At 31.7% G+C, this 26432-nt stretch overlaps 3 protein-coding genes across 3 annotated transcripts; 1 reads left to right on the forward strand and 2 right to left on the reverse strand.

Moving 5' to 3' along the window:
* Positions 1 to 1323: 1323 nt before the first annotated feature.
* Positions 1324 to 2515, forward strand: LOC106767370 (60S ribosomal protein L37a). The gene is made up of 5 exons (XM_014652249.2): positions 1324 to 1436; positions 1539 to 1578; positions 1867 to 1955; positions 2071 to 2153; positions 2231 to 2515. The coding sequence occupies exons 1-5, from the start codon at positions 1434 to 1436 to the stop codon at positions 2292 to 2294; spliced, it is 279 nt and encodes a 92-aa protein (XP_014507735.1). The 5' UTR covers positions 1324 to 1433; the 3' UTR covers positions 2295 to 2515.
* Positions 2516 to 4473: 1958 nt separating this feature from the next.
* On the reverse strand, positions 4474 to 7286 carry LOC106769384 (putative casein kinase II subunit beta-4). Its single transcript, XM_014654990.2, has 5 exons — positions 6979 to 7286; positions 6600 to 6821; positions 6218 to 6327; positions 5971 to 6136; positions 4474 to 5085 (listed from the first exon to the last, which is right to left on the reverse strand). The coding sequence occupies exons 1-5, from the start codon at positions 7133 to 7135 to the stop codon at positions 4955 to 4957; spliced, it is 786 nt and encodes a 261-aa protein (XP_014510476.1). The 5' UTR covers positions 7136 to 7286; the 3' UTR covers positions 4474 to 4954.
* A 7460-nt stretch (positions 7287 to 14746) lies between these two features.
* On the reverse strand, positions 14747 to 19189 carry LOC106768843 (MORN repeat-containing protein 1). The gene is made up of 3 exons (XM_014654201.2): positions 17942 to 19189; positions 16126 to 16384; positions 14747 to 15511 (listed from the first exon to the last, which is right to left on the reverse strand). The coding sequence occupies exons 1-3, from the start codon at positions 18874 to 18876 to the stop codon at positions 15347 to 15349; spliced, it is 1359 nt and encodes a 452-aa protein (XP_014509687.1). The 5' UTR covers positions 18877 to 19189; the 3' UTR covers positions 14747 to 15346.
* Positions 19190 to 26432: the final 7243 nt, after the last annotated feature.

The following is a 26432-nucleotide window of genomic DNA, read 5'->3' on the forward strand; positions in this document are numbered from 1 at the left end:
GATTTCTTTACTACTATATAAATAAAAATGTGTCATATGTTAGTTTGTAAATAAAAAAATTAATTTGTATAATTTTCTTTGTAAAGATTTATATACAAATAAAATTTTGTTTGAACTTGGAGAGAAACAAAATTGTTTAGTTTTTTTAAAAAATAGGACTAAATTAAGACAAAATAAGAATACAGGGACCAAATTGAAACAAATTAAAAATATAGAGACCAAATTGAGACAAATCTAATGACACATGGTCTGATAGTGACACGTGGCACTATCAGTGCCATATGACATTGTTATTGCCACGTGGCTCAATGTCAACTTGACACGTGGCAATTTTAAAAAATAAATAAATAAATAAATTAAAAATAAAAATAAAAATAATTAAAATTATATTTAAAAAATTCAAAAAAATCACGAGCTGACACGTGTCACTCTTTTAACGGTGTTAGTGCGGAACTAACGACAGTGATCTAATTGTTTCAATTTTTCAAAAATAGGGACCCAATTGAGAAAAAGAAAAAATGAGAGACCTAATTGAAAAAAGTCACCGAAAATAGTAACTATCAGAATGATTAAACCTAAATAAAATATAAACATGTGTCTCGTCTCTGAGAAATACCTGTATTTTTGAAAAAGTAAAAAATGTTGGAAAAATATTATTTACTTAAATTAAAATATACGCATTATTAAATATATTTTGAAATATTATAAAATATGTTATAATTTTACTTTGTTTTTCATTATTTTTTATTTTGTAATTTTCATTCTTATTACTTGAGAACCACTTAATAAATCCTTTAGGTTGCACAAAAATTAAATTATTCTTTTAAAAATATAAAGACATTTAATATATGTATGGACTATGAAAAACATACATATCTGATCTTAAAATTCTAATATTAAATCCAATATATTTTCACTCAGAAATTTCAAATAAAAACCGAAGACAATAATATTATTTTTAATTTTTAAATAAGAATTATAACATACTTTCTAATATTTCAAAATAAATTTATATTGTTTATATTTTAATTTAAGCAAATAATATGTTTTCGACATTTTTTTTTACTTTTAAAAACTATAGTTATTTCTTAAATTAACATTAAGGAAACATGTCTATGTACTTTATTTATTGACACCTATACATAAGTATTGAATTATTAGTTAAATCTAATAGGTATTTTTCGGTAAAAATAACTCCCAGTCTAATCTGTTTTTATTCATTAATTAATTATATAATATTTTTAAAAAATATAAAACAAAATGTAGTAATTCAAACCAAACTTCAATAAAAATGAATAAAACCGGATCTCTACCCGACCCGAACCCAATATGGTTTTCTATAAATTTTGCGAAAGATAATTAGGGTTTCTGCCTTGCTTCTTTTATTCGTTCACCGTCCCAAACCTCTCTGCAGTGCGTTCGATCCAGAAAACATGGTACCCTCTCCTCTCTTTTTCCATTCTCAAGCATCTTACGTTTTTTCTCTTCTATTTACTGTGCGTCGTTTTATGTTAAAACTTCACATTTTGTTTTGGCAGACTAAGAGAACAAAGAAGGCGGGCATTGTTGGAAAATACGGTATGGGTTATTGCTTCATTGTCACCCGAATCTTATAATTTTTTATGCGATTACATTGTTGGTAGAGTCTTAATTTTATGGCTCACTGTCTTAAATCTTATTTAGCTTTGAGAAGAATGATTACTGGATGATGTAGTTTATAACGTGACGATTACTTGCTAAAACCCTTTGGTTTTGGAGTCAATGGAAATTGTTATGCGAATTTAGGTTGTCGAGAATACTGTAACAGTAACATGTTTATTTTGCTTTCATTAATTGATGAGAAATTTTCCTGATTTGTTTGATCAGGTACCCGTTATGGTGCCAGTCTGCGGAAGCAGATTAAGAAGATGGAAGTTAGTCAACACAGCAAGTTCTTCTGTGAATTTTGCGGAAAGGTAGCTAAACCTTGATTTCTTGTATGTGTTTAGATCATATTGTCCAGCAAGTTCTTCAGTCGTTTTCGTTAGCTTTTCAAATATTTGAATATTGATGTTCTAATTTGTGTGGCAGTATGCTGTGAAGAGAAAAGCCGTAGGAATATGGGGATGTAAGGACTGTGGTAAAGTGAAAGCAGGGGGTGCTTACACTTTGAAGTAATGCTCTTTTTTCTCTCTACTTAAATGTTTTATTTTCTAAACCAGAGACCTTATTTTTCTCATTGTTTTCGCAGCACCGCAAGTGCCGTGACTGTACGGAGCACCATCAGGAGGTTGAGAGAGCAGACTGAGAGTTAAGCTTTTTGTTAAGTCTATATCAATTAGACTTGCGTGAAGTTCTTAGTTTGTGTTCACAGTACTGCATTGATTGTACTCAAAGTAAACTCTTTTAATTCTTAATTCTTATGATTTCAGTTGTTTTGGACTCTATGTCAGTAATTTTCTTATAGTTTCTTTTTTATTGTTTGCAATTCTAATCTCTGAATTTAAATGCCCAATATTGTAGTTTCTTTTTCAGATTTTTGTTGTTTCTTTCCATTCTTATTGGGGTGAATTTTTACTTACCCACAAACGCTTTACTCCTAAAAGTTTTAGGTCTATACTAATCATATAGTGCAGGAGATCCAGCATTGAAAATGATGTTCTGACTGTTTAAGAGGCTCAATATTGGAAGCTTTTAGGTTTGTAAATTGAAATGTCTTTGGACTAGTGTTCTTAGTATTTTTGTTTTAGTAATGTAGCAAGTGGTCTGGACTGAATTGGAGAGGATGGATCCTTGGATGTTATCTTCCGAAGTTTACTTTGACGAATGTTTGAATTAATTAAATGAATGAACCGATCGAACGCGACTTGAATTCTTAATGTTTTTGTGTTTGGTTGAAGATTTTTATATGGTCATTAACGATTTTAATTGTTTGCCAAGTCTTTAATTATGCAAAATATTATCTTAAGATTCTAAAATTTAGAATTAGAGTGATCGAATTCATTGATATGCGTGGGCTGGTAATCTGACCTGCGTATGTGATTTAGCGAATAGGCGTTCAATGAACACGTTTATCGTTTTGGATATATTTCTAGAGTGTTTTCGTTATTATATTTTTAGAAATATAAGTAGAAGAACTGAAATATATATTTATAATCTAAAATATATGTAATTCGAATAATTTTCCTGTAGTTTTTAAATTATATTTTCATTGCTTATACGTTATTTTTAGTTCATCAAGAAGCCAATTTTCGTTACTTTAAGGGAGTTAATCAAGTTACCAAAATATAGTTTCGTTACTTTGATGATAGAATGGTAATCTTACGGCGGTTACGTCAAATATTAATTTGGTATTCTATTCTGTTCGGTCTCCCCGCGTAATTGAAGCTGAGAAAATAGTTTTATATTGTTTACCTAATATCGAATGTTAATTCCTTGTGGTATTAATTATTTTTCATCCATTATGAGATGAATCCAGCTGCAGACAATGACGTGGATGCCATTGACGCGTGGGAGGGTACAAAGTAAGCTAAATGATTAGGCGTTTATAGGTTTTTGAGAGTAGTGAATGTTGACTTCTTTAAGTAGTAGGTAATACACATTGCAATGGCGATTTGTAATTAAATTTAGAGACATTATACGTTATTTTTAAAGATTTACAGAAGGTTATGATACGACTTCCTTTTTAAAGCTATGCAATAAATTCTTACCCACGACAGCAAAGAAGACAAAAAATCCAACCAACGAAATGAATCTGTTCGTAGCAAGTTAACCCAGTCAAAACCAATGCAAAAATTTAGAAGAAAACGAGACGTATTTACTCCCTGTTGGCAGCCAAATGATGATTGCGAGAAAATAATAAAGAAATTGTATTTCCACACTTTCTGTCCTTGAGTAAAAGAGCTTAAAAAAGGGGTATTTTAAAGATCAAGGACGTTAATTACGTATGGAAGGTGGTGTAAACGCCCACCCTTAAAGATTAACAAGTCAAAACTACTCACCCATGGAAGGTTGTCAATAGAACTAAATTTAAAGGATTTGTAATCGCTTTTACATTTTACGATCACTAAATAGAACAACTAAAACTAACTTTTAGAGCCTACCATTTTTCAAATAGTTCCTTGGGTATTTACAACTATTCATTCTGAAAACTGTCATCACAAACAACCAACTCATAGCCAGCTTAACCAAATTGAGAATGAACTGTCTTAGGGACAAGTAATAGAACCGATAAAAGAGTACTTAGTTTGATCAGCTACTGTTACGAACAGAACAACAATATCGAGAACCAAACAGGTAAAGCCGCCAAAACTGTGATTATGGGGTCTCGGTCTGCAGTGTAGCACGTTGAGGGAACTGAATTGGGGGATTCAACTAAATGATAATTGAAGAAATAGATAATAGCTAATTTTTCAACAGTAAGTGTATGCAAATAATTAGAGGTTGCACAAGTCAGTAATCATATATATTCAGAATACAGTACACTACTTGAGATCGGTCATATTGTGCATTCATATTTTCCACATAATCAACATTAATGTTGGAATTGTATAGGCGAGTTTAACATTCAAGCAAGGAAACTTTAAAACCAGTATAATGTATGAATCCATTGGGATCATATCCACAAATTCCAAGACTACAGAAATGAGGTAAACGACATAAAAGTAGTAGGGTAGTTCTAATCCGAGACATAACCATAGACAATTTTAAGTTAATAGCAAGAATACAATTTGTAGGCCATTAAAAAAGTATCATCAAGTACCTACGTACTTGCTCATTGAATCGGTAGCTGAAACTAAGCACTTGCTTCACATGTCTGCATATTTCTTTACAACACGCTCCTAAAACAGATGCCTAGATTGTACTGGTTCAGAAAGCTTATGATCCGCCGGGTGCAGCAATGAGAATCAAAAGGAGGAAGAGTTAAATGGGACATGGGCAGATTCTTACTTTAGTGAAAGTTTCAGTATCAGCTTTATGGCTTGTGGACTTTGAACCCAAAAACTCTTGGAACATAGCCTTGTGACGGTTTCTGTGGCTTCAGTTGTCCATATGTCATCAAGAAAAGGTGAGGAAATGTTGTTCCAAAATAAGCTCCATCAATGTCTAGACAGACTTAAAGAAAATTTGGCAGTAAAATTTGAACTGCAATTATATAGTGTCATACAATCATACCAAAACTTCATATACACATCAAAATTTTAAATATGAAAGTTTTGCAAAAAAAAAAAAAAATGCAAGAGGAACAAACAAACAATGTATTGTCAGGCAGTTTAAAAGTAAACTGAAAAATCCGAATGATCCTTCTTAACTTCAAGAGATCAAAGAAAATTGATCTTCCAAAGACTTAACAATTCAGAAGTTAACTTCCTGCAACAATTTCTAAACATAAGTGGTGCCCACCAAAGTATTCAGAAACAGTCCTAATGCTTGAGGCATACAGCACTAGAAGTACAGTAGCAGATATAATTTGTCAAACAAGAAAATTGGCAAGGCTATCATTTATGACCGGCCATTTACTAGACATCAGACATCATATCAGAAGGTACTGGAATGTCTAAAACCCCCAGTTCTCATAACAGTTAAACAAACTTGTTACCTGAATATAACTTTCTCTCATTCCATAAGGGACCAGTATAGTACGGACTAAAAGGACATTGAAAAATACTTTCCGAAAAACGAAAAAGAATTGCACAGCGTGTCCAGAAATTCTAATATATTCTAAATCATATTGAGAAAATAATTTCTGCTCCACAAATGCAATTATTTTTTATTTCGAATGAGCAAAACAAATATTGGATTGTAAAGAGTGAATTTCCAAATAAAACAAAACCAAAAAGGACACATCCTTGCAAACAAACTGCTTATATGGTCAGACTCAAGAATTAAACTCTGCAAGGATGAAATTAGAGGCACAAGAGAATAAAGATACAATTTTCAGCTAAAGTCCCCCACAAAAAAGGTTCAATAATAGATAATATATAAGGATACTGCCTTGATACTTGGAGCGAGGATAGTAAAGATCTTCGCACCTAGGGCAGTATATTTTTACAGTACTCGCCCTAGGAATGTCTGATTGACCAACTGGGAGGCAGGGCTGTCCAGAGCAGTAAACTCTCGGACATCTACCAAAATCATAGTTCTTGTATTTGTCAAGCTGCAAAAGAACCAACTTCACTGAACAAGCTAATCCCCTGGATGACAACGAAAAGGGTGAAAACCAAACAATAAATCTTACCATGGCAGTCATTCCTTTGCTGGTCAACACATATCTGGCATGAATCAAACCGTAAAGCATTTCCGCCGCTGATTCAATCAACTCGTTCTGTTCCTCCGTGAACATGTCACCTACACATTCCAACCAAACCGTGTAACCACTACCAAAAAAAGGTAAATAAGAGATTGCTGAATAATACTTTTAAGTTGCAGTAAATTTTCTGTCGCAATTCTTGATTGATATTGTCGGAAATTGCATTGAGATGAGAGGAACCCCAAAATATCTTAACATTGATGAAGAAACCACCGTTGCGAACCATGCTTTAAAGCCTTAATCATAGTAATTCGAATTAACCTGAAAGGACAATAACTCTGAGAGCAGGGACGAGTAACGAAAAACTAACCGTGGGATGATTCGACATCGAGAATCAAATCAAGGGCATAATCATAGTAGGGCACTTGACTGCTCAATCCACAGAGGTTGAAGTCATCCTGGATGTAATCATCATCGACCTCGCAAAAGAACTCGTTTCCCCTAAGATTGCAGAACCAAGAGATCCAAGAGGTGTCATCTCCATCCGAACCGCTAACATCGGACTCTTCACTCTCTGTCTCAGATTCCTCCGCTGCACCCAATGCAGATGAAATTAGAAAGGAATATTAATATTATGATGTTAGGTCATTACTTTTAGGCATTGATTGAGTTTCCGTGCAGTGGCCTCATTTGTCTAAAGAGAAGAATGTGGTGAAGCAAATTGGAAGGGGTGAAAGAGGAAAAGGTACCTTGGAGGTTGGAATTTTTGGAGGTGGCGTTGATGGGGCGAGAAGTGGAGGGCGAGGATCGTTCGAGGTGCTTGTCGAGAACGTCGTTGATTCGCTTCCGATCCTCCGATTTGGAAGCAGAAACAGTGACGGAAACACCTCCTCGTTCTTTATACATCCCTAATCCCTGCCCTATCCCTAATTCTCTTCTTCTTCTTCTTCGTCTTTCTCTTGGGACGATTGAACTTAACCAAACATGGTCTAAGATGAAAAGAATAAAGGCTAGGGTTTTTGATTACCTACAACACAACACAGTCCTAATTGTCACTTTGAGCTAAGCAACCCCATTCCTATATACCACTCCTCTTCCTCTTCCAACGTAATTACTATTAATTATCATTAATTAATTCACAGTATTTATTTTTCTGAGATTAAGGAGGAATCCAGACATTAATGCAAGTCAAATTAATTTACAATAATAATAATAATAATAATTATTATTATTATTAATCGGTCTTTGTGAGTATTTAATTAGCTGTTTCAATTATTGTACATGTTTTCAGTTCTCTTTTAATTATTCCCACTTCAACAATTTCTTTTGTTCTTAATTGCATTTCTTATAGTTTTATCTCTTCATTATCGGGTCAATTTTCGATTTCTCAAATAAATGTATAATTTATTTAGCTCTCTAATTTCTAATGACATCAAGATGATTCTTTATAATATTTGGTTAAATTTAAAATAATAAAAAAAATAATATATATTATGTTTAAACCATTTAGTTGTTCCTATTTTTGAGAGGTTTTCCCATTTTGATCCCTGTCTTATTCGAATTTTCAATTGAGTCCCTATAAGTGCTAATTTCAATCAATTAAGCCCCTGCGTTTAATTTAGTTAACAGGTTAACTTTTTTGCACAGTTGGAAGGATGACCTGTTAATTTCTGTAAGCATGTCAATCAATCATGCTAGGTTTCAACTCTAAATAGGTCATGTTTACAGAAATTAATAGGTCATCCCCTAAATAGGCCATGTTTACAAAAATTAACAGGTCATCCTTCCAGCTGTGCTAACTAAATTTAACGACAGAGGCTTAATTGATTGAAATTAGTACTTATAAGGACTCAATTGGATATTCGAATAAGACGGGATCAAAATGGAAAAACCTGGACAACTAAATGGTTTAAACCTATATATTATTAACATATATTTAAAGTTTCCTACTTAAAATGTTTTTATAAATTATATATCATCATTATATTTATTCAATTCAATAAATATGTTGCATTTAACGAATATCATATAAAGGTGAGTATATTTATATATTTAGATACATATAATACTAATATAAATGAATAAATATTTTTTTTCTGCTACAAATTTTCTCGTTTCTGGTGCACCAGAAATTATTTATGTTTAGGATATTGTGATTATCTTCTTTTATATATATATATATATATATATATATATATATATATATATATATATATATATATATATATATATATATATAAAGTATTTTCTAATTAAACTATAAAAAAATCGCATGTTTTTATTTGATAACATCTTAAATGTTACATTTAAATAAGACAAATACACCGTATGTTATACGTTAAAAATGTTAACGAACTTGTACGCGAAAAGTAATTAAATAATCTTTTAAGATTAAAAGAATATGAATCAATTCATACAAAACATAATGAAATTTAGTTTAATTTTATTATACCAAGTATTGTAATTAACAAGTTTTACAGCATATTCTGTTATGTAGAAATTTATTAAATTATAAAAACATTTAAAAACATATTATATTGATTGAAATCTACGAGAGACATTAAATATAGTATAGTTTTAATATATTTTAAATTTTTTAATAATTTTAATGAACGAGATAAAGTAGGTTGGAAAATTAATAATTGATAACATGTTAGCAACACGTATTGTATTATGCATCCTAATTAATATATCGTGTCTTTATTAGAAAATATCTTAAAAATTAAAAATTTAAATTACAAGTTACTCTTTACCCAAATTAAATTATTTTAAAACACTATTTAAAGTAACTGTAATAATAAAATGGACGGACTTTTTTTAATTAATAATTTGTTTTTTAAAATTAAAGTTTGTACTAAAAATGATATTTTTGTATTTTTTAAATATTATTTTAATTTTTAAATTTTAACACTTTTTTTCAATTAAAATTTTTGTACATTTTACTTTTCAAACTCTACAAATAATAAATATGATCATATTAATTTAATTACGTTAACTTATTTTTATGTTGTTAAACGACCAAATAATTCAATTTAAAATATTTTTTATACATAATTTTTTTTACCTAAATAAATTAAACAAATTATATTTATTTAATTTTTAAAATTTGAGAATAAAATATATAAAAGTTTTGAATAAAAAATAATTTTAGTTAAAAATTTAAAATATACATATTTAATCTTTTTTATTAATTATAACCTTAATACAATAATATTAAAGAAAAAATGAGTTTTGGTGAAAAACTTGAAAAGCTATTATAAAGAAACATATATCAGTGTGTTGTGTGCACGTCTACTTTCTCCAATCTTTCACATGTCTTTTAAAGTTATTTTTAACAAATTAGTAAATACAGTGATTTATTTACCATAATAAAATATTTCTGAGAAATTCTATCTACTATTTTTATTTCAATATCACTATATATATATATATATATATATATATATATATATATATATATATATTAAAGAATAAATAAGTGATGGGAATATGCTAAAATAATTAGTTTTAAAAACGAACATGAAATACAAACAAAAATATTTCAAAATGGGACACTTGAAAAAGAGTAGGTGATATTAAATATAAAATGGTGCTGTGTAAAAATTAATTATATACCTATTATAATAGATTAATATGTGTAAAATTTTAGAAAAATTGAATCATTATTTTCAAAATATAAATTAAATTTATTGAAGCAATTATCAGTTAAATTTTCAAATAAAATTTAACGTAAAATATAAATTAAATTTATTTAAATTTATGTGTTACATTAAATTTTATTTAAAATTTGTTCTTTGAGAAAAGTTTAACAAAGGCAAGTGAAAGGAGAAGATAAAATTTTGGTTATGGAAGGGTTTCTTTGTATGTTCTAAAATAGATATTAAGATTTCTATCTTGGAGTGATGAGATTTATTATTTCATTGAAATATGAAGTAGAATCAATGTCAATAGTTCCTAATTAGATAGTTTTTGTTAAATGTGTTGGAATCGTTGCAACGAAATTATTAGCGTGGAATAACAAATCAAATCAAGAGGGGGTGAATTGGTTATATGACTTTTTTGTGTCTTTTAGTATTTTTTTCAAATTCACTTATTAAGCGGATAATTAAACTGAAATAAATAAAGTAAGAAAGAAAGAAAAATTGCACAAATGATTTTATCCTGGTTCAGATCACAAAGATCCTACGTCCAGTCGCTTATCTCAAAAATAAGATAAACCTCTTTCACTAAACACAAAACAATTACAATTAATAATCACGCAGAAAATTAACTTGTAAGAGTTTAGAATACCACCTCTCTTGAAACCACAAGAGATGAACTTACACCTCCTTTGAGTCTTCACAAAGGATGAGCACCTCCTTCGAATACTTCACGAAGGATGATTCTCTTCCAAGCACTTCCTCAGACGCACCAAGGATGAACAAGTTATTCCTCTGTCACCGTAGTAGCACTTCACAGCTTTGCAGACAAGAGTTTCTTTAGCTTCAGCAATAACACAATGTTCTCAATGATTTCAGATGTTTAAAGCACAAGGGAAGAGTTGATTTTGGTAGAAACACTGAGCCAAATTTATAGACTCAATCCAGAGCTCTTCCATTTCTCGAAACTGGTCATTTTAACGCATTTAGTCGATTAATATTAGTGTTAATCGATTAAAATGAGTACAACGGCTAGTTTTTCAAATTAGAAACCACTAACGGCTAGTATTAATCGATTATTCTTAATTTTAATCGATTAACTAGTCGATTAAACCAGGAAATAATCGATTATTCAAGAGCCATTTGGGTTTGCTGTGCCAACCTCGTTTTAATCGATTAAACCAAGTTTTAATCGATTAAAAAACTTGTTTTTTATTCTGAACAATGATTAATTACATATAGAGTACATGAGTCAAACCCTATTACATCTCTACTCAATAATACATCAAATATGATTATTACAAAAGCTTTTTAATGATAATGGATCTTCAGATAGTCTTTTTGGATCTTGTGTTGTGCAATTCTGTACATCATCAAAACTTCATCTTTAAATTTTTGCTAACAAAATGCGTGAAATAAAAGAGACATGTGGAGGAGATGTTAGAACAATAGTGAATTGGAATCAGTGTAATTAAATTCGATAAATTTTGGAAACGAAGTATAGGGCAACTAGAACAATTATAGTGTAAGTATTGGCTCAAGTAAGAGTGGTTTTTAGGACTTATGTTTTCCAAGCAATGGAAGCAATGCTGAGAAAATGGAATGACAAGGTTATCATGAAAGATAAGAGTTCTCAGGATGTTGCAAGATTATATAAGTCTTGAAGGAGATTTCCCAAGTGTAGTTGTTTTCTTGTTTCAACTGACATGAAGGGATTATTACCCTTTTCAGTAAACATATGAGTAGGAAAGTATGAGGATCAGAGTAGCGCAACAAATGATAGTGGACATGTTTCTTAACAGTGAAAGGTGCACGAGAAGGGCTTTCTTAATCATGTGTTGGTGGTTTGTGAGTTATGATCTTCTATAAACCAATTCAGATGTTGTTTTCTAAGGATGAGTAAGAGTATTTGGTGATCTACAGATGTTGTTTTCTTACATTTACAATAAAACAGAACAGGGAATAAAATTAATTTACTATTATCCTAAAATAACCATAAATTAAAAACTTTACAAAATACTATTAATCTAAATAAAATACCTAAGAACAAACTGAACGGTTATACAAACAATATATTAAACCAAACTAAACTGTCCTACACTAGTACAAAAGTAATTACAAGACTGAACAGTCTTACTCTAACAAAAACGGTCATCTCCTTCCAACGCATGCTCCATAGCACCTTCAGCACACTTTGCTCACGCTCACAGGGTGATCATTGCAGTGATAAGGACGACTAAACGGACAACATGACAAGACAGGAAATAAGGGTAAGCTAGTGTAATTTAATTAACTATGCTAACATACAAATCAGATAAACATGAAATACACTCATACATATATAGAAATCATACAATCTTGTTATAGCCGACCACTTTACACCGACTGTCTGGACAAGTATGAACAATTTAACTTATTGTCATTCGTGCACTCGTGGGAGGTAATTTGGAAAATCATCATAATTACCATAACTGGAAACCCAAGCTGACACACAAGGTTAGCCCTTCAACCCTCATTGTAGTTGGAACCCCAAGCTATCACATGAGTTTAGTCTGTTAGCTGGAAACCCAAGCTATTACGCGACCAGGCCTCCTACTATTCTCACCACATGCGATCATCATTCTCTACATGATACTAGGTGACCATTAGAATGTCAGGATGAACGACGTACTAAGTTCCCCATTTTCATACTTTTACTACATCAATCACCATCCACCGAGACATTCCTCCTTGGAATTCTCTTTATCATCCTTATCACAATTATCATCCCATACTTCCATACCAATATGCTTTCTCATACATAATACATTTAATTAATTAAAATCAATACTCAGAATAACACCCAACAATAATTCTTTAAAACCGAACGTATCCTAGTAGAGTCACACCGAACAGTATACAACCACCATCCTTGAACATGACCGAATAGAAGGTCCTTCTCAATATGAACATGACCGAACGATCATTCAAAGAATAAGGCTCAAGCATGAGCTAAACACAGTTTTAAGGCCAAACACTAAAATTACACCGAAACTTGAATCTTAGACTGAATACATATGGCTCAAACCGAACACCTATGCCTTAGGCCGAGCACTATTGGCTTAGGCCGAACAGGCCGATAGGTCAATAAAAGACCTACAATAAAACTGCATAATTATGTAGAATGACTGCAAAATTATGATCAACGCCTATTCTTACCAACCTCACTACACTCACTCAACTTCTAATCCTCCAAACTTATCTCATACATTCTTATACATTAATTAAGAGTACCTAAATCTTTCTAACATAATTAAAAAGAGTTTCATTCACAGATTCGATGATCAAGTCTACATAATCATGAACTCAATAACTGAGGACTAGGTTTACTAGTTTTGGTATATTTCTTAGTGTCTTAAGGATTCTCACAAGACTCTAAATAACTTACCCAAATTTCCTATATAGGCCAAACTCAAACCAAATACAAATCCCTCATTTTTACTACCATGTTTCCTTTCAATTTCACTCGGCCAATGTACCAAAATCATACATAAATGCAATCATCATGAACACATCATCAATATTTCATACCAACAACATCAAATACCAAACTATTAAATTTCACATTCATGCAACATCATTAAAAAACATTTTCATACATCAAAACCAAGTAATTAAATTAGCTAGCTTCCCTTATCTCTTAGGCCGAAATCAAATGAAGACCCCTTACAGAATTTGGCTACCCCACACGTACAAACACCGCATACAAATCTTTAGATGGTGAGAAAACACCATCCGTCCACCCCAAAACTAAGAATTAGACCCAGAGGAATAATTGATGTACACATACAAGCTGAACCGTGCTTGCATGTAACAGAAAATGTAGAAACTTCAAAGGACAGAGGAATTTAATTTACCAGTTTCAAAACAGTAACTTGATCGTGAAAAGAGAAACCCTTGTCACCAGGAAAACTCAGGCACTGTCTAATTGTTTATAAGAAGAATAAGAAAAATGTGAGAATTTGTAAAGAGAGAAAAAAGAAATTGTAGAAAGAATGAGAAAAATGAAGCTGCGCTTTGGAATTTTCTATAAAGTGTTCGATGCTTTTAATTGAGACATTTATCCCTCCTTTCCACATGTCATTTTTACAAGCTGAGAAATAAGCTAACTTTAATATCCTAGGCTATAATTTTATGTATTAACCTTTTTATGAAGAATGAATCTAGTCATAGTAATTATAATTTTATGATTGTTTTATATTAATTATAAAATCTTATCTTTTTATCATATAAATATTAAAAAATATAAATATTAAAAAATATAAATATTAAAAAATAAGATGATAAAATAAGATAACTATATTATTAAATTAATGTAAAAATTTAATTAACAGATATGCAATAAAATTATATAAAATTTTAAATATTCAAAAAATAAAAAATTGAAGAAAAAATCAGTTAAAAATATTTTTATGATAAACTTAAAACTTTAATTAAGTGTTCAATTTTCAACATAATCAATCATCAAATAGTTTATCTTGATGTGTCACAATCACTAAAGATTATTCTCTTCTACCATATTCATATCCATTGTTTTACTTCCTTCTCATCTTGTGACATTATATTCACTTGATTTGTTTGGTAACTCAAGATGTTATATAATCATGAAGTAGAGACCATTTTTATTTAATTTTTGAAGATAAAAATAACAATTTTCTTGCAACTTGAGCTAAACTTAAACATATCTATAAAAACTAATTTCGATATAAAAATAAGATAAAAGAGTTTTAATAATGTGTTTCTAACATTTTCCCTTAATAACATTGTACTGAACAAAAACCTGGCTGTTTGACACCACTGGCATCCATTTCTGTAGAAAATTGCTGCGATGTCGCCATCGTACTACAAGATACCATTCTTTCATTTAATAGAGCTTCACCTTCAATAGCTTTTTCTCTATTTTAAGATATCAAATTATACATAGTTGTTTGATGCATGATAAGGAAATTCAGCTTTCTAAAGCTTTAACTCTTCACCAAACACATACAGCACTAGTTGGTGGGCAACTTTTAAATGCACCCACATGGATAGATACACACTATCGTGTTTATGGCAAGAACCCAGCATGCAAATCCTACGCTACATGTTTTTGGCACTTCTGCCTTGCACATCCAAACTCTGTAATCTAATTTTCTTCTATTATACACATAACAGACACCAAAAGTGAGGACCCTGCTTGCTCCACAATCTGCCATTGAGTTCAATTACCGAAAGTGGTTCCAAGCACGATATAAGAAATGGAAACACCTCTCCAGTGGGGAGGGGAAGAACATGTACAGAACTTAGTACTTAAGTTTGAGAGAAGATCTCATTATTTTCCACATGTTTATGATTCTCCTTCCTTTGCTTTCTCATATCTAATAATGGTGTGTATGCAATCCTATGATGGAGGATGACAATGAAGCTTTCTATCATCACTACATTGAGGAAACGATTATTATCATTTATCATCATTACTGTTGTTGTGGTGCATCCTATTTTGCACTGCTTTTACAGCTGCAACTCTGGCTGCGTTGGCTGCTTTATTAGCTGCTGCCACTACTTTATTCATCCCGTCATCTACCTTTACCATGCTGTAAGCTTTCTCAGCAGCAGAATGTGCATCCTGGAAAGAACAAGAGAGAAGTAAATACGGTGGTTTAAGGACCACCAAGTTGATGATGAAGTTAGGGAAAATTCTGGTTTCTTCCTGATTTTGTTATTTGATTATCCTTCACAATAACAACCACGAAGAAACAATGAAAGCAACTATATTATGGCAAGAAAAACAGGATGAGGTTACACAGGTTTCCTAATGTGAGCATAGAGCCAAAAATATAATATTTATTGCATTGAAAATACAAAAATAATCATTCAATGTTTACTTTTTCTTTTAGTAACTTAAAAGCATGTAATTTTTCATACATTGTGATGAGAAAACCATCCGACCAAGGCCACTCTTTTCTTGACTAAGAGAATAGAAGAAGATGAAGCTTCAAAGAAGAACACTCTACTCCTTTGGAGAGTACAATATTAGAAATTGTCATCACATTGTGTTTATGCTTACGCATTAGAAAGGAGGTTAATTACATTTATATCATTGTTTTTAGTTCTACCCTTTTCCTAATAAGAGAATAACTACCCTCACCCCTTATACCCTATCCTTTCCATTCTACAGTGTTCTTGGTACAAGTTACTATAAACATGTCAATCCATCCTAAGTGCAAAATATAACATTACCTGTACTGCACTGGAAACCTTGGCATGGTCCACATCACATGGAGACCCAGTAGGACTATTCTGTCTTTTAGGATCATCAAGAATCCCATTCTGCCAGTGGCCACACTGTGTTTCCCCATTTCGGAAAGTGTACATTCCCAGTCCTTGTCTTCTTCCTTCATGCCATGCCCCCTCATACCGATGACCATTCTGAAATTGATACACTCCAAAACCATGCATCTTGTCGGCAAAATATTCGCCAGCGTATTTGTCTCCATTTCTGTAGTATACATAAAATGAGAGTGTAAAGACAAATTTTCAAGCCTTCCCATCACAATTGTTCTATTGTGATGCATTCAATATATGCAATGAACTAAAGATTCCATTAATAACAATCACAGCCTTGTACCACCTTCCAATGAGATTGTTCTTTGATTCATGTTAAAAAATGAGAAGTGGTTAAGAACAGGAAAATTATACAATCTGGAAACATGGATCAAATTCAATAGTGAGTTTCAATTATTAATGTTGCAAGGTTAAAGAAGTTAGACAGAATCAGAGTTATAATATTCTTATATAATGATATAGTAGCTGAGAAATATTTCAAATGCAATTACACTGTTACAGAGTAACAGAGCCAGTATTCCATATCATTTCTCAAGTATCTTATAACAGGATGTGTATATTACACGTAAAATTGGTTGAGACATAATATACTTGACTAATTGACATCAGTAAGGACAGGTAGCAAATTCATAATCTCCAGGGAGATCATCAATAAGAGGGAAATTGTCTACAAGAAAAGTGGCCCAAAAAACTTTGATCTACCACACATGCTTACAAACAGGTTGTGCTTTAATAATCAATACTTGATTAAATTGTTGAATTGTGGTTACTAAGAAACTAGACCAACCCATTTGGCTTCACAGTAATAGTTCATGTTAGCCAGAGCAACAAAACTTTGGCATTATGAGTTCCAACCCGTTAAGCACAGTAAATCCAAATCAATATACCTGTAAATCTGTAAAATATAAGATAGGGAATGTGAAACCTCATAAATCAAAAACTTGTGTGTAATACAGGCTGTTGACAATTTGAATGGTCATTGTTGCAACTGAAACTTTATATAGAAAAGGGGCCTAGAATCATAATGAAGAGGTAAATATCTCCACACGTAATATGGGTAAATTTAAAAAGTCATAAATGAAGCATTGAGATATTGGATCCAGTAATGTTTTTCTGGCCAAATGAACATATTTCTAAACGTTGGCTATGGAAATGCCGATGTTTTCATCAAAAGAAAATAAAATAGGCTTGAATCAGATGAAGATAGAAGTTCCCCAACAAATCATGGTTTTGGAAATGTTCAACAAGTTCCAACAAGATAACCAAAGTCACATTGCATTGAACATCGAGAACACTAAACCTGAACACATTATATAAAATTTCAATAGAACTAAAACCCTACTTTAGTTCTAGAAATTATATTCATCCTGGACTTCATTTACCTCTATAACGGACAAAGCAAGTATAGGTCCTCACTCTGTAAAAACACTGTTTACATATTTTTTGGGTAAACTTTTCATCTTAAATGTTAAAATTAGTATTTGACGTATTAAAATTTAGCTCTCACAGAAAATGAAATGAGAGGGATTATATAAATCAACCCAGGCGTAAACTTATTTATTTTCTTCTCCTATGAAGACTTACTGAGAAATATTATCCATACAGAAAGCTAATCTATTCCTAGTATCGTGAAGGGCTAAACTGAATGACATTTTGAACCACAGTAACTAAAGCATCTGTACTAATTGTAAATTGAAAAGCAAAAACAAACCTGAAATGGTATTGTCCGTGTCCATGTTTGACACCCCATTTGAACCCCCCAACATAGCGGCTCCCATCATAGCAAGTGTGGACTCCAAACCCATGACACTGCCCTTTAGACCACTCACCACCGTACACATCACCACTATAGAACCTATAGATCCCCATTCCATGCCTCAAACCTTCCCTATACTGCCCTCTATACCTGCTCCCCCTTGCCCAGGTCTCCACACCATACCCATCATACTTCCCATCAACCCAATCCCCCTCATACCTCCCACTCATGTGATAGTGATAAACCCCACTTCCCCAACACTTTCCCTTCTGGAATTCTCCCTCGTACACATCCCCATTGCTGTAAACTTGCACCCAACATCCCCAACTTGTGCTCTTCACTTGCTTAGGGTTCGACCCAATGGACCACACCACAGGGTGAGTAGAAGAGGAGGAGGAAGAAGAAGACGATGATGAAAATTTGGCGGGGAACAATCGAGTGAAGAGCAACAGTGCCAGATTGAGGGAAATCAACAGTGCTGCTGAGCAAGCGATGACGGAGAAGAAATCCAAAGGGCTAGGGTTTGAAAAGAAAAAGTAGAGGGAAGGAAGGGGGAGGAACATGAGGAAACGGAAGCGAGGGAGAAGCTTGGAAGTTGGAAACTTTGCGCCAAAGGGTGTTGGAAAGAGACAGCAAGGGAGGGCCATGACGGGTATTCTCTTGCGGGGCGAAATTTCAGATGGGTTATTGGAGAAGCGGTCATGGTGACAGGGAGTGTTTGGTGAGTTTGGTGGCGGTGGATGGGGAGAGGAGGGTGAAACCTGAATCGAGAAATGGGTTTGCAATTGCTTTTGGTTTTGGGGAAGAGGAATTAAAGTAGCATCCTCAGAAGAGAGGTGTGAGTTCTCTTCTCCGATGTGAAGGTCGGGCTTGTGGTGGTGGTGATGCATTAACACACAAACAAAGTCACACTGTGACACTGCTATGAGAACTGTTTTGCTATTGTGATTATGGTTTTGCTTTTCTTCTGTGGAAGTTGGTTGTTGCTGCTGTTTGTGGCTTTGGTTAAACTTTTTGGAATGAGAGGAAAAAGAAGCTGGAAATATGCAGTTTGTGTCTGTTTTGGGGTCCAACAGGAATCCTAATGCTAATGCCGCCAATGGAATGTGATAATAAGAGAGATTTGGAGAAGGGTGTATGTGAATTTAAAAGAGACATGGACTTTGTCTGAATTTTCTAAATTGCCACAAAAAGCACAATCTTATGTGGTTAGGTTGCAACTTGGTTGTTGAGAGGGCTTTGAACAAATTATAAACTGTGCTGTGTTTGGACTTTCTAATTTCCCACCCTTATACCTTCACCCAAGATTGCAACTTGCTATGCAAATTGAAGGGATAAATCACGGTAGCAGTTTTGCATACTTAGTTTTATATTATTTATTAATTATTAAGAATTATATTAACAATTATCATTGTGTGTTAATAATATAAAAGTTTTTATATCTATAATAAATACTTATTAAACTCTTTTTTATTAAATCACTTGTTGCATTTTTTTTTTCTGTCTTTCTTTCCTGTCTTTCATTATGTAAGCTATAATTTAGATAGATTTATTTTTCATTAATTATGTGTGTTTATGTCTATGCAATTAATAATATTTCATTTTCCTTTTGTTTTCAGCCATTTAATTTTTATTATTTTTATTTTGATGTATGAATACGCATATTCGAAACAGGTTTGTATTCTATAGCAGAAATTAAAATAAAAAGGAAAATAATATATTAAGTTTTAAGAAAATTATAAAATATGGTTTATAGAAGTTAAAATTTTATTTAAGCTAATTAAAAGACAATGCAAGTAAAAATTGACAGGTAATAAGTACTGGGATAAAATTAATATTTAAAATATTTAAAATATGTAAGATCATAAATATCAGGTGCTTTGGTTATATAGTTATTTTACTCATCTTCAAAACAAATCAAAAGTGTTTTCTATCTGTAAGGATATATTTAAGCATTTAATCTATAAACTAATTATGTACAATAAGATACTAAAGAAATAAACCAGGAAATAACAGAGGTTAAATGTTTCCAAGTAAAATAATATTTTATTAGAAATTCCTTAAAATATGCTAGATCTCCAATAATATAACTTAACTACAGTCTAAATTTAAACTTGTTCTTAGAATTTTATTTAATAATTGTTTCAGTATAGATGTGTGAGATTGAGAGATTAATTTTACGGACGTGTTTTTGCCGTTTCATACGTTTATGTAGCTTGTTTTCCTACCGTCTAGGTCGTTCACTCGTCCTTCAATTATGGCCGTTTGTGTTTCTTTAGCTTTCACCGTTCGTTCTCCTCCACCAGTAAAAGAAATGTACTTGTAGAAAGCACTCTGACACTCAAGTTAGGACCGATTTGATGAGCCTTGACTCACGATTGAATATTTAATAGTCTCGGTCCTGTATTTATAAGTTATTACAAGCCTAATAATATAAAGGTTTAATCATTTAGAATATCCCTATTTCTACAAGATTTTCTCAATTAGGTCCTTGTATTTTTTTTTTTATTTTAATTAGGTCCCTGTTTTTGTAAAATTGAGTCAATTAAAACCTTGTTGTTAAATTCAGCTGATGGAGTTAAATTTAATAAATCGTGGCATGCTGACGAAGCAAATTCTAATGATGTGGCACATGTTCATCTTAGGTGTAATTTCTTTTATTTCAAGTTTTAAATAATTAAACCTAATTTATACTACGACTTCTAATAAAAAGATAAAATAATTAAACCTAATCTTCGTCTCCACACACTTTCAACACCTTCTCCATTGTCGTTACTCCCAGATTCGCTTTTGTTAATAGTCTCGCGTGAAACCACCATCTTATGCAGCGGTCCACGCAGAACTCCCTCCTTGAGCCTATGTAGGCCATCCTCCTCCACAACAAGCACCACAACATCATCCAAGCCTAGCAAAACTTCAACATCCCCCAAAACGCACAACCCCACAACGGATGACGGCGATTGGGCCATCGAAGGACGCAACGTAGGGTAGAGCTTGGGCTTGCGGTAGTAGCGGTTGTAGAGGAGGTACCACTCTGCAACGAGAGAGACATTGGCCACTGAAGGGGAAAAAAAGAGGGCAATGCAATTGATAAGGTTAGGGTTTGGAATTGAATAAGAGATTGAACATTGATCGATCACACTATGGCAACGGTTCAGGGGAATTGGGAAGAGTAAATTCCTATACTTTCTTCCTAATTTCTTAGTTAAGTATTAAAAATGTGTAATGGGACAAGAGATGTGTGTACTTTATTCCTAATTTCTTGAACGCTTGTCCCCAAATTCCACTTCTTGGCCTCCTAGGTGTTTCTACTGAGGAGATGGTGATCAAAGGCATGCTTTACCATTTTCAAGTATTTGCTTTGGAATCTAGAATAAATTATCGTTGATCTTGAAAGGTGTATTATTTTTAGCTTGGGGGTCCTGTAATTCTAATTTTCTCTATCTAGTTGAGCTTCTCATTTCTTTGAAATGGACTTTCCAAGATAACCGGATTACCCAACATAAGAGGATTTATTATTTAAGATTTGAAGAATCTGGAATATATAAACCCCTTATGTTGAAATGAAGCATTGGTTGTTTGTAACTGATTGACAAAAAAGATAAAATACTTTTGAATGATCTGTGTGAAATCACTGTAACTTCCAAAACCCTGTAACTTCCAAAACCCTAGTAGGAAGAGGACACCCAAGGAAGAAGACAATGCGTTTTCATTTAGTAATTGTATTTTATTTTAACATTGTGTTTTATATCATCTTATTTCAATAAATTTTAATTTGTAAATCAAACAAATCCAACTGAGTTGACCATACACTGCCACATCAGTAATGCCACCCTATCACGCACAACATTTTTTAACGCCATCCACCCAAGTTAACAACAAACCCTTAATTGATCCAATTTTTCACATTCAGTGATTTAATTGAGAGGTTTTACAATATGAGGACCTAATTGAGAAAACCCTACAAAAAGAGGGATGTTCTAAATGATTAAATCTAATATAAACACACTTACCTTAAATAGATTTACCTTAAAATTCGTTGCTCATAAATAGCTTTATTAATACCTTTAATCATATATCTTTGATTATTTTATCCTCTGTTGTCCGCTAAACTACTGGCCCAATAAATTAAATGTTGGTCCAATTGTGATCCAAGATCATTTAACCTGGTTTGGTCTAGTTAATCAACGTTGTTGCAGTGGATAGACCGATTGGTCTTGAAGGCTAACCGTTCGACCTAGATATCATACTATACAATAACAAAACAATCTTATGAAGTAGTTGTAAGATGAAATTCACTCTCTCGTTTACATGTTATAAATTAATTTTACTTTTATGGTGATAATTTGATATTATTATAATAATAATTAAAATTTAACTTGACCTTTAAATTTTAAAGTTGGATTAGGGTTAGATTAATTCATTAACAAAACATGAAAAACATTGACTTAAGACAAATTCCGTGTCTAAGTGAACCATCACACAACAAAAGGTGGCATGCATGTGAATGAATTTCAATCTTATCCTCATTTTTATGATGTTTATGTCTGCATACAACAAAATTCATAAGTAAACATAATTTAAGTTAATGAGACTTCACATACAAGTGTGCTACCAACGGTCAAAGCTGTCTACATAAAACATAATTCACTTTTATCTTCTCAACTTCTCATTTTACACTCCACTCTTTCGATATAACCAAATTCTACTCTCACCAGATATTCGATACACATTCATCAAAGGTTAATTTCACTAAAATGACTTTATTTTGTATATAATTAATATTTCAGGAAATATTATGTAAATATTCAAAGGAAAAATGCAGCTCAAAACATTAGATAATTATAAATAAGTGAAATATATTTTTAGTTTTTGAATTTTAATGTGATAAAAAAAATTAAAATTTGTCCAGTTTAATAATTTTAGTCTTTAAATTTTAAAATAATGAATATAATATTTTTATTTTAATTATGATGATATTTTTCAACTGACAATAAAATAAAAACTCGTAAAAAGATATAAATAATTTAAATGTTAACATGAAATTTAAAAACAAAAAAAAAAGCATCAAAATTTAGAAAAAGAGAGTTTTTAATATTTAACTCATTATAAATTTACAGAAAAAAAAAATCTCTCTCTGTTGTCAATGTCTGATGAGGGTTAATTCGTAAAACACAATCATATTGAGGGCAAAAACGTGAGAAAACATTCAGAAACCCTTTCATGAAACTGCAACTGTATGAGCAGGTAGCAACGATAACTGCACAGAAACCTGCCCACGTGGCATGCTGTTTCAGACACACGCTGGTTTCGTTTCAGCTTTCGATTGGTAATCCTGAATTTGAAACAAACTGATCCTCAGACCAATCGATCATATGCTTTACCTAGATTTACGTAAACGGCACCTTCCATTATCTTTTTAATTTACTCAAATTATTTTCTTCTGCTCATTTTTAATCCATAACATATATTTACAATATTTGAGATTATATAAAATGCAAAATATTGGATTTTATAATTATAAAACCAATTAGCCGTTGAAATAATTTATTTGATTATGGTTTTCGTCTGGTCTCAAATGTGAATGACAATAATGGTAATAAAAAAAAAAAAAAAAGCGATGGAATGAAGCGATTTGACAATGACAGCATACCCTTTCAAATTTGTCGATGTGGAACAGTGCCCACGTTCTTCCGTGTTGATACAATAAACTATGATGTCGACAAAAGTAGTGCAACATCAGTATCAGAGAGATTTAATTATACTAACTTTAAGAATTATGAAGATAACATTGCAACAAATGAGATTGAAATTATAAAGAAATAAAAAAAAAAAGGAGGGTGGAATCTGGAGATGTGTATGATTGTGCAGCAATCCATGGTGAGGTTGAGTGGCCTTACTTTGTTCTTATCCATATATGCCAATAATAATCTTAGTCATGGCTTACATTACCCAAACCTTTGTCCTTATCCCTTTTATCTCTATATCTTCCATGCCTCCTTATCTTAATACCATTCACCCCCTCTTCCATATTTCACTCTCAATCTTCTCATAACCTTCTTCCAGCAATTAATTTATGTATGCATGACCCAAACCATCGACTACAGATCAAATATCTCCTCAACAAGTCTTAAAAAAATATCACAAAAACACAATCTTAATAAGATATGAATTTATGAATTATATTTTCTCTAATAGTAAATATTAGTTTATCTAAAAATAAGAACTATAAAAATAATTTTTAAGATTGGCTATCGGAAACAATTATCAAGAATTTTTTCTTAAAACTCTTTTTAAATCATACTTGACAACATACATAATCTCATACATAAACCATAATGTAATTCAATATATTTATAAATAAGTTTTAAAGTACTAAAACAACTCAAAACCGAACAAAAAATATGAGAAAAGAAAACACAAACTAATACTGCATTTATGGGTGCTCAACGCTAGCATTCTTGTGTCCAATAACACACTACTCACCCAGCAAGTCGATCCAGTGCTCATTGCCTAACCCGACGCTAAAAGTGGCACTTAAAGCCAAAAATGACACTCAACATCCTAGAACCCAATGACTCTCTGTTTTGACAGTACTAAATATTACATAAGGTCGCTTAGCGCCATACCAAATGCTAGCAACATGTGATAATTTAGATACAACTTGAACCTATTCAAATGACCGAGTTGACTCCTCTGACACTAAGATTGATGTAAAAACATATTTATGGATGAAATTGAGTATCACTTTGCTCATTTGGTCAGAAACAAGATTTACTAGATCAATCCAACCACTCAAAACACCTATAACCAATTCTATACATTATAAACTAGAATTTAGCAAACTAAAGGTCTACACAGGTTAAAATTGACTCAATAACATACCCCAAACCTTCACTTTTACCACAAACTCATTTAGATTTTCATCTATTAAAATTCCTAAAAATTCACCAAAAATAACCCAAATCAATGACTACTTACCTACTCAACATCATATTAGTGGTTATTTGAAGTTCTAGACAAGTTTAAAATGATCTAAAAACAGTTCACCAATATCAATATTAGTTCCAAAATCACTCTTTTAGAAATTCACCTACCAAAACCTCAATTTAGACCAAAAACTAGTCCAACAACATTCTCTTTTTACTATTATCAACTCTATAACAAATTTGTACCTCCTAGTAGTCCAAAAGAACAACACTCAAAGCTCAAGTAACACCAATTCACAATCATTCACAATAACTTTCATCAATCATCAAACTTCTCATCAAACACAATTATTACTAAATAATCATCTCAAATGATAACATATTCAATCAAACATAAATTAATACTTCTTAACACACAATAAAGCAATTAGTTATTCTTACCTGACAGAAAACTAAACTGCTCTAGAAAGCCTAAAACAACTCCAATGTACATGAATTTCTATATGCTCCTACTAATTACAAAATTACGATCAAGATACACCATTAAGACCATTGATCAATACAAAGTCTTATAGAAGACTTAAACTTCACATGCAAAACAAATAGAGCTAACATGCAAGGAAAACAAAACTAAAGAAAGGAGTAGAAAATCAACTTACTCTATTTGAAAAATTGATCGATTAGACTTAAAGATCTCGTCGCGATGATCACTCAAATGATCTCCAATCTTCAAACAGATGAACAAGAAATGTGAACTCAAAGAAGTTAAAGAATTCTAGAAAAATGGTTTCTAGAAAGATGGTATGTTTTAAAATAATCTCCTTACACAACTATTTATATTAAAACCTTTTAATATTAAAATAATCGAGTCTCGTTATTTTTAAAATTATATCACATCTAAAATACCATTTTCTAGATTTTTACATATCAAATATTAGATTTTTCAATTTCCTCACATGTGTAATATGCATAAGCCATTCAATATTTATATAAAATATATAATTTAATATAAATAAAAATTAAGTCAAAAGTACCTAAGTAGTAATTTTGACATGTTTAAGAAGATGTGAAACTATAATAAAAGAGTGTGAATTGAGATATGTGATGATTTAATTAAATTGAGAAAAAAATGTAGATACATGAGATACAATGAGTTGGAAATGTAATTTATGGTACTAAGTAGACCTGTCAAATAGACCCTTATAATAGGTCTTAGCCCTAGCCCATGTGGGTTGGGCCAAAAAAGCCCCTAGGGTCAAAAAAGCCCTTTATTAAAAAAGCCCCCAGGGCTAAAAAGTCCTAAAGCCCTATGGGTTAGGGCCAGCCCATGGGCTTTCTTTTTTACAAAAAAAAATTAAATATCCAACAATAAATTGCATTTTTGTAGAGAAAAGGAACATTTATGTTAAGTGTTATAACTTGGAAAATACATGTAAGCATACATGTAAGCATCTTTCTTTTACTTTAATAAATATTTTTACATAATTATTAATTAGAAAATAATAAATAGGATTTCA

This window comes from Vigna radiata, chromosome 7 (genome assembly GCF_000741045.1).
Source record: "Vigna radiata var. radiata cultivar VC1973A chromosome 7, Vradiata_ver6, whole genome shotgun sequence".
NCBI classification, from domain to species: Eukaryota; Viridiplantae; Streptophyta; class Magnoliopsida; order Fabales; family Fabaceae; genus Vigna; species Vigna radiata.

Excerpts from the sequence above, each read along its gene's own strand:
- LOC106767370 (XM_014652249.2), top strand. Across the intron at positions 1,579-1,866 it reads GGGCATTGTTGGAAAATACG|GTACCCGTTATGGTGCCAGT; the intron begins GTATGGGTTATT and ends TTGTTTGATCAG. Across the intron at positions 2,154-2,230 it reads GGGGGTGCTTACACTTTGAA|CACCGCAAGTGCCGTGACTG; the intron begins GTAATGCTCTTT and ends TTGTTTTCGCAG.
- LOC106769384 (XM_014654990.2), bottom strand. The coding sequence starts at position 7,135 with ATGTATAAAGAACGAGGAGGTGTTTCCGTCACTGTTTCTGCTTCCAAA. Across the intron at positions 6,822-6,978 it reads CAAAAATTCCAACCTCCAAG|CGGAGGAATCTGAGACAGAG; the intron begins GTACCTTTTCCT and ends CATTGGGTGCAG. Across the intron at positions 5,086-5,970 it reads TCGCTCCAAGTATCAAGGCA|ACATTGATGGAGCTTATTTT; the intron begins GTATCCTTATAT and ends AAGTCTGTCTAG.
- LOC106768843 (XM_014654201.2), bottom strand. The coding sequence starts at position 18,876 with ATGCATCACCACCACCACAAGCCCGACCTTCACATCGGAGAAGAGAAC. Across the intron at positions 16,385-17,941 it reads CACGGACAATACCATTTCAG|AAATGGAGACAAATACGCTG; the intron begins GTTTGTTTTTGC and ends TGTATACTACAG. Across the intron at positions 15,512-16,125 it reads AGGTTTCCAGTGCAGTACAG|GATGCACATTCTGCTGCTGA; the intron begins GTAATGTTATAT and ends TGTTCTTTCCAG.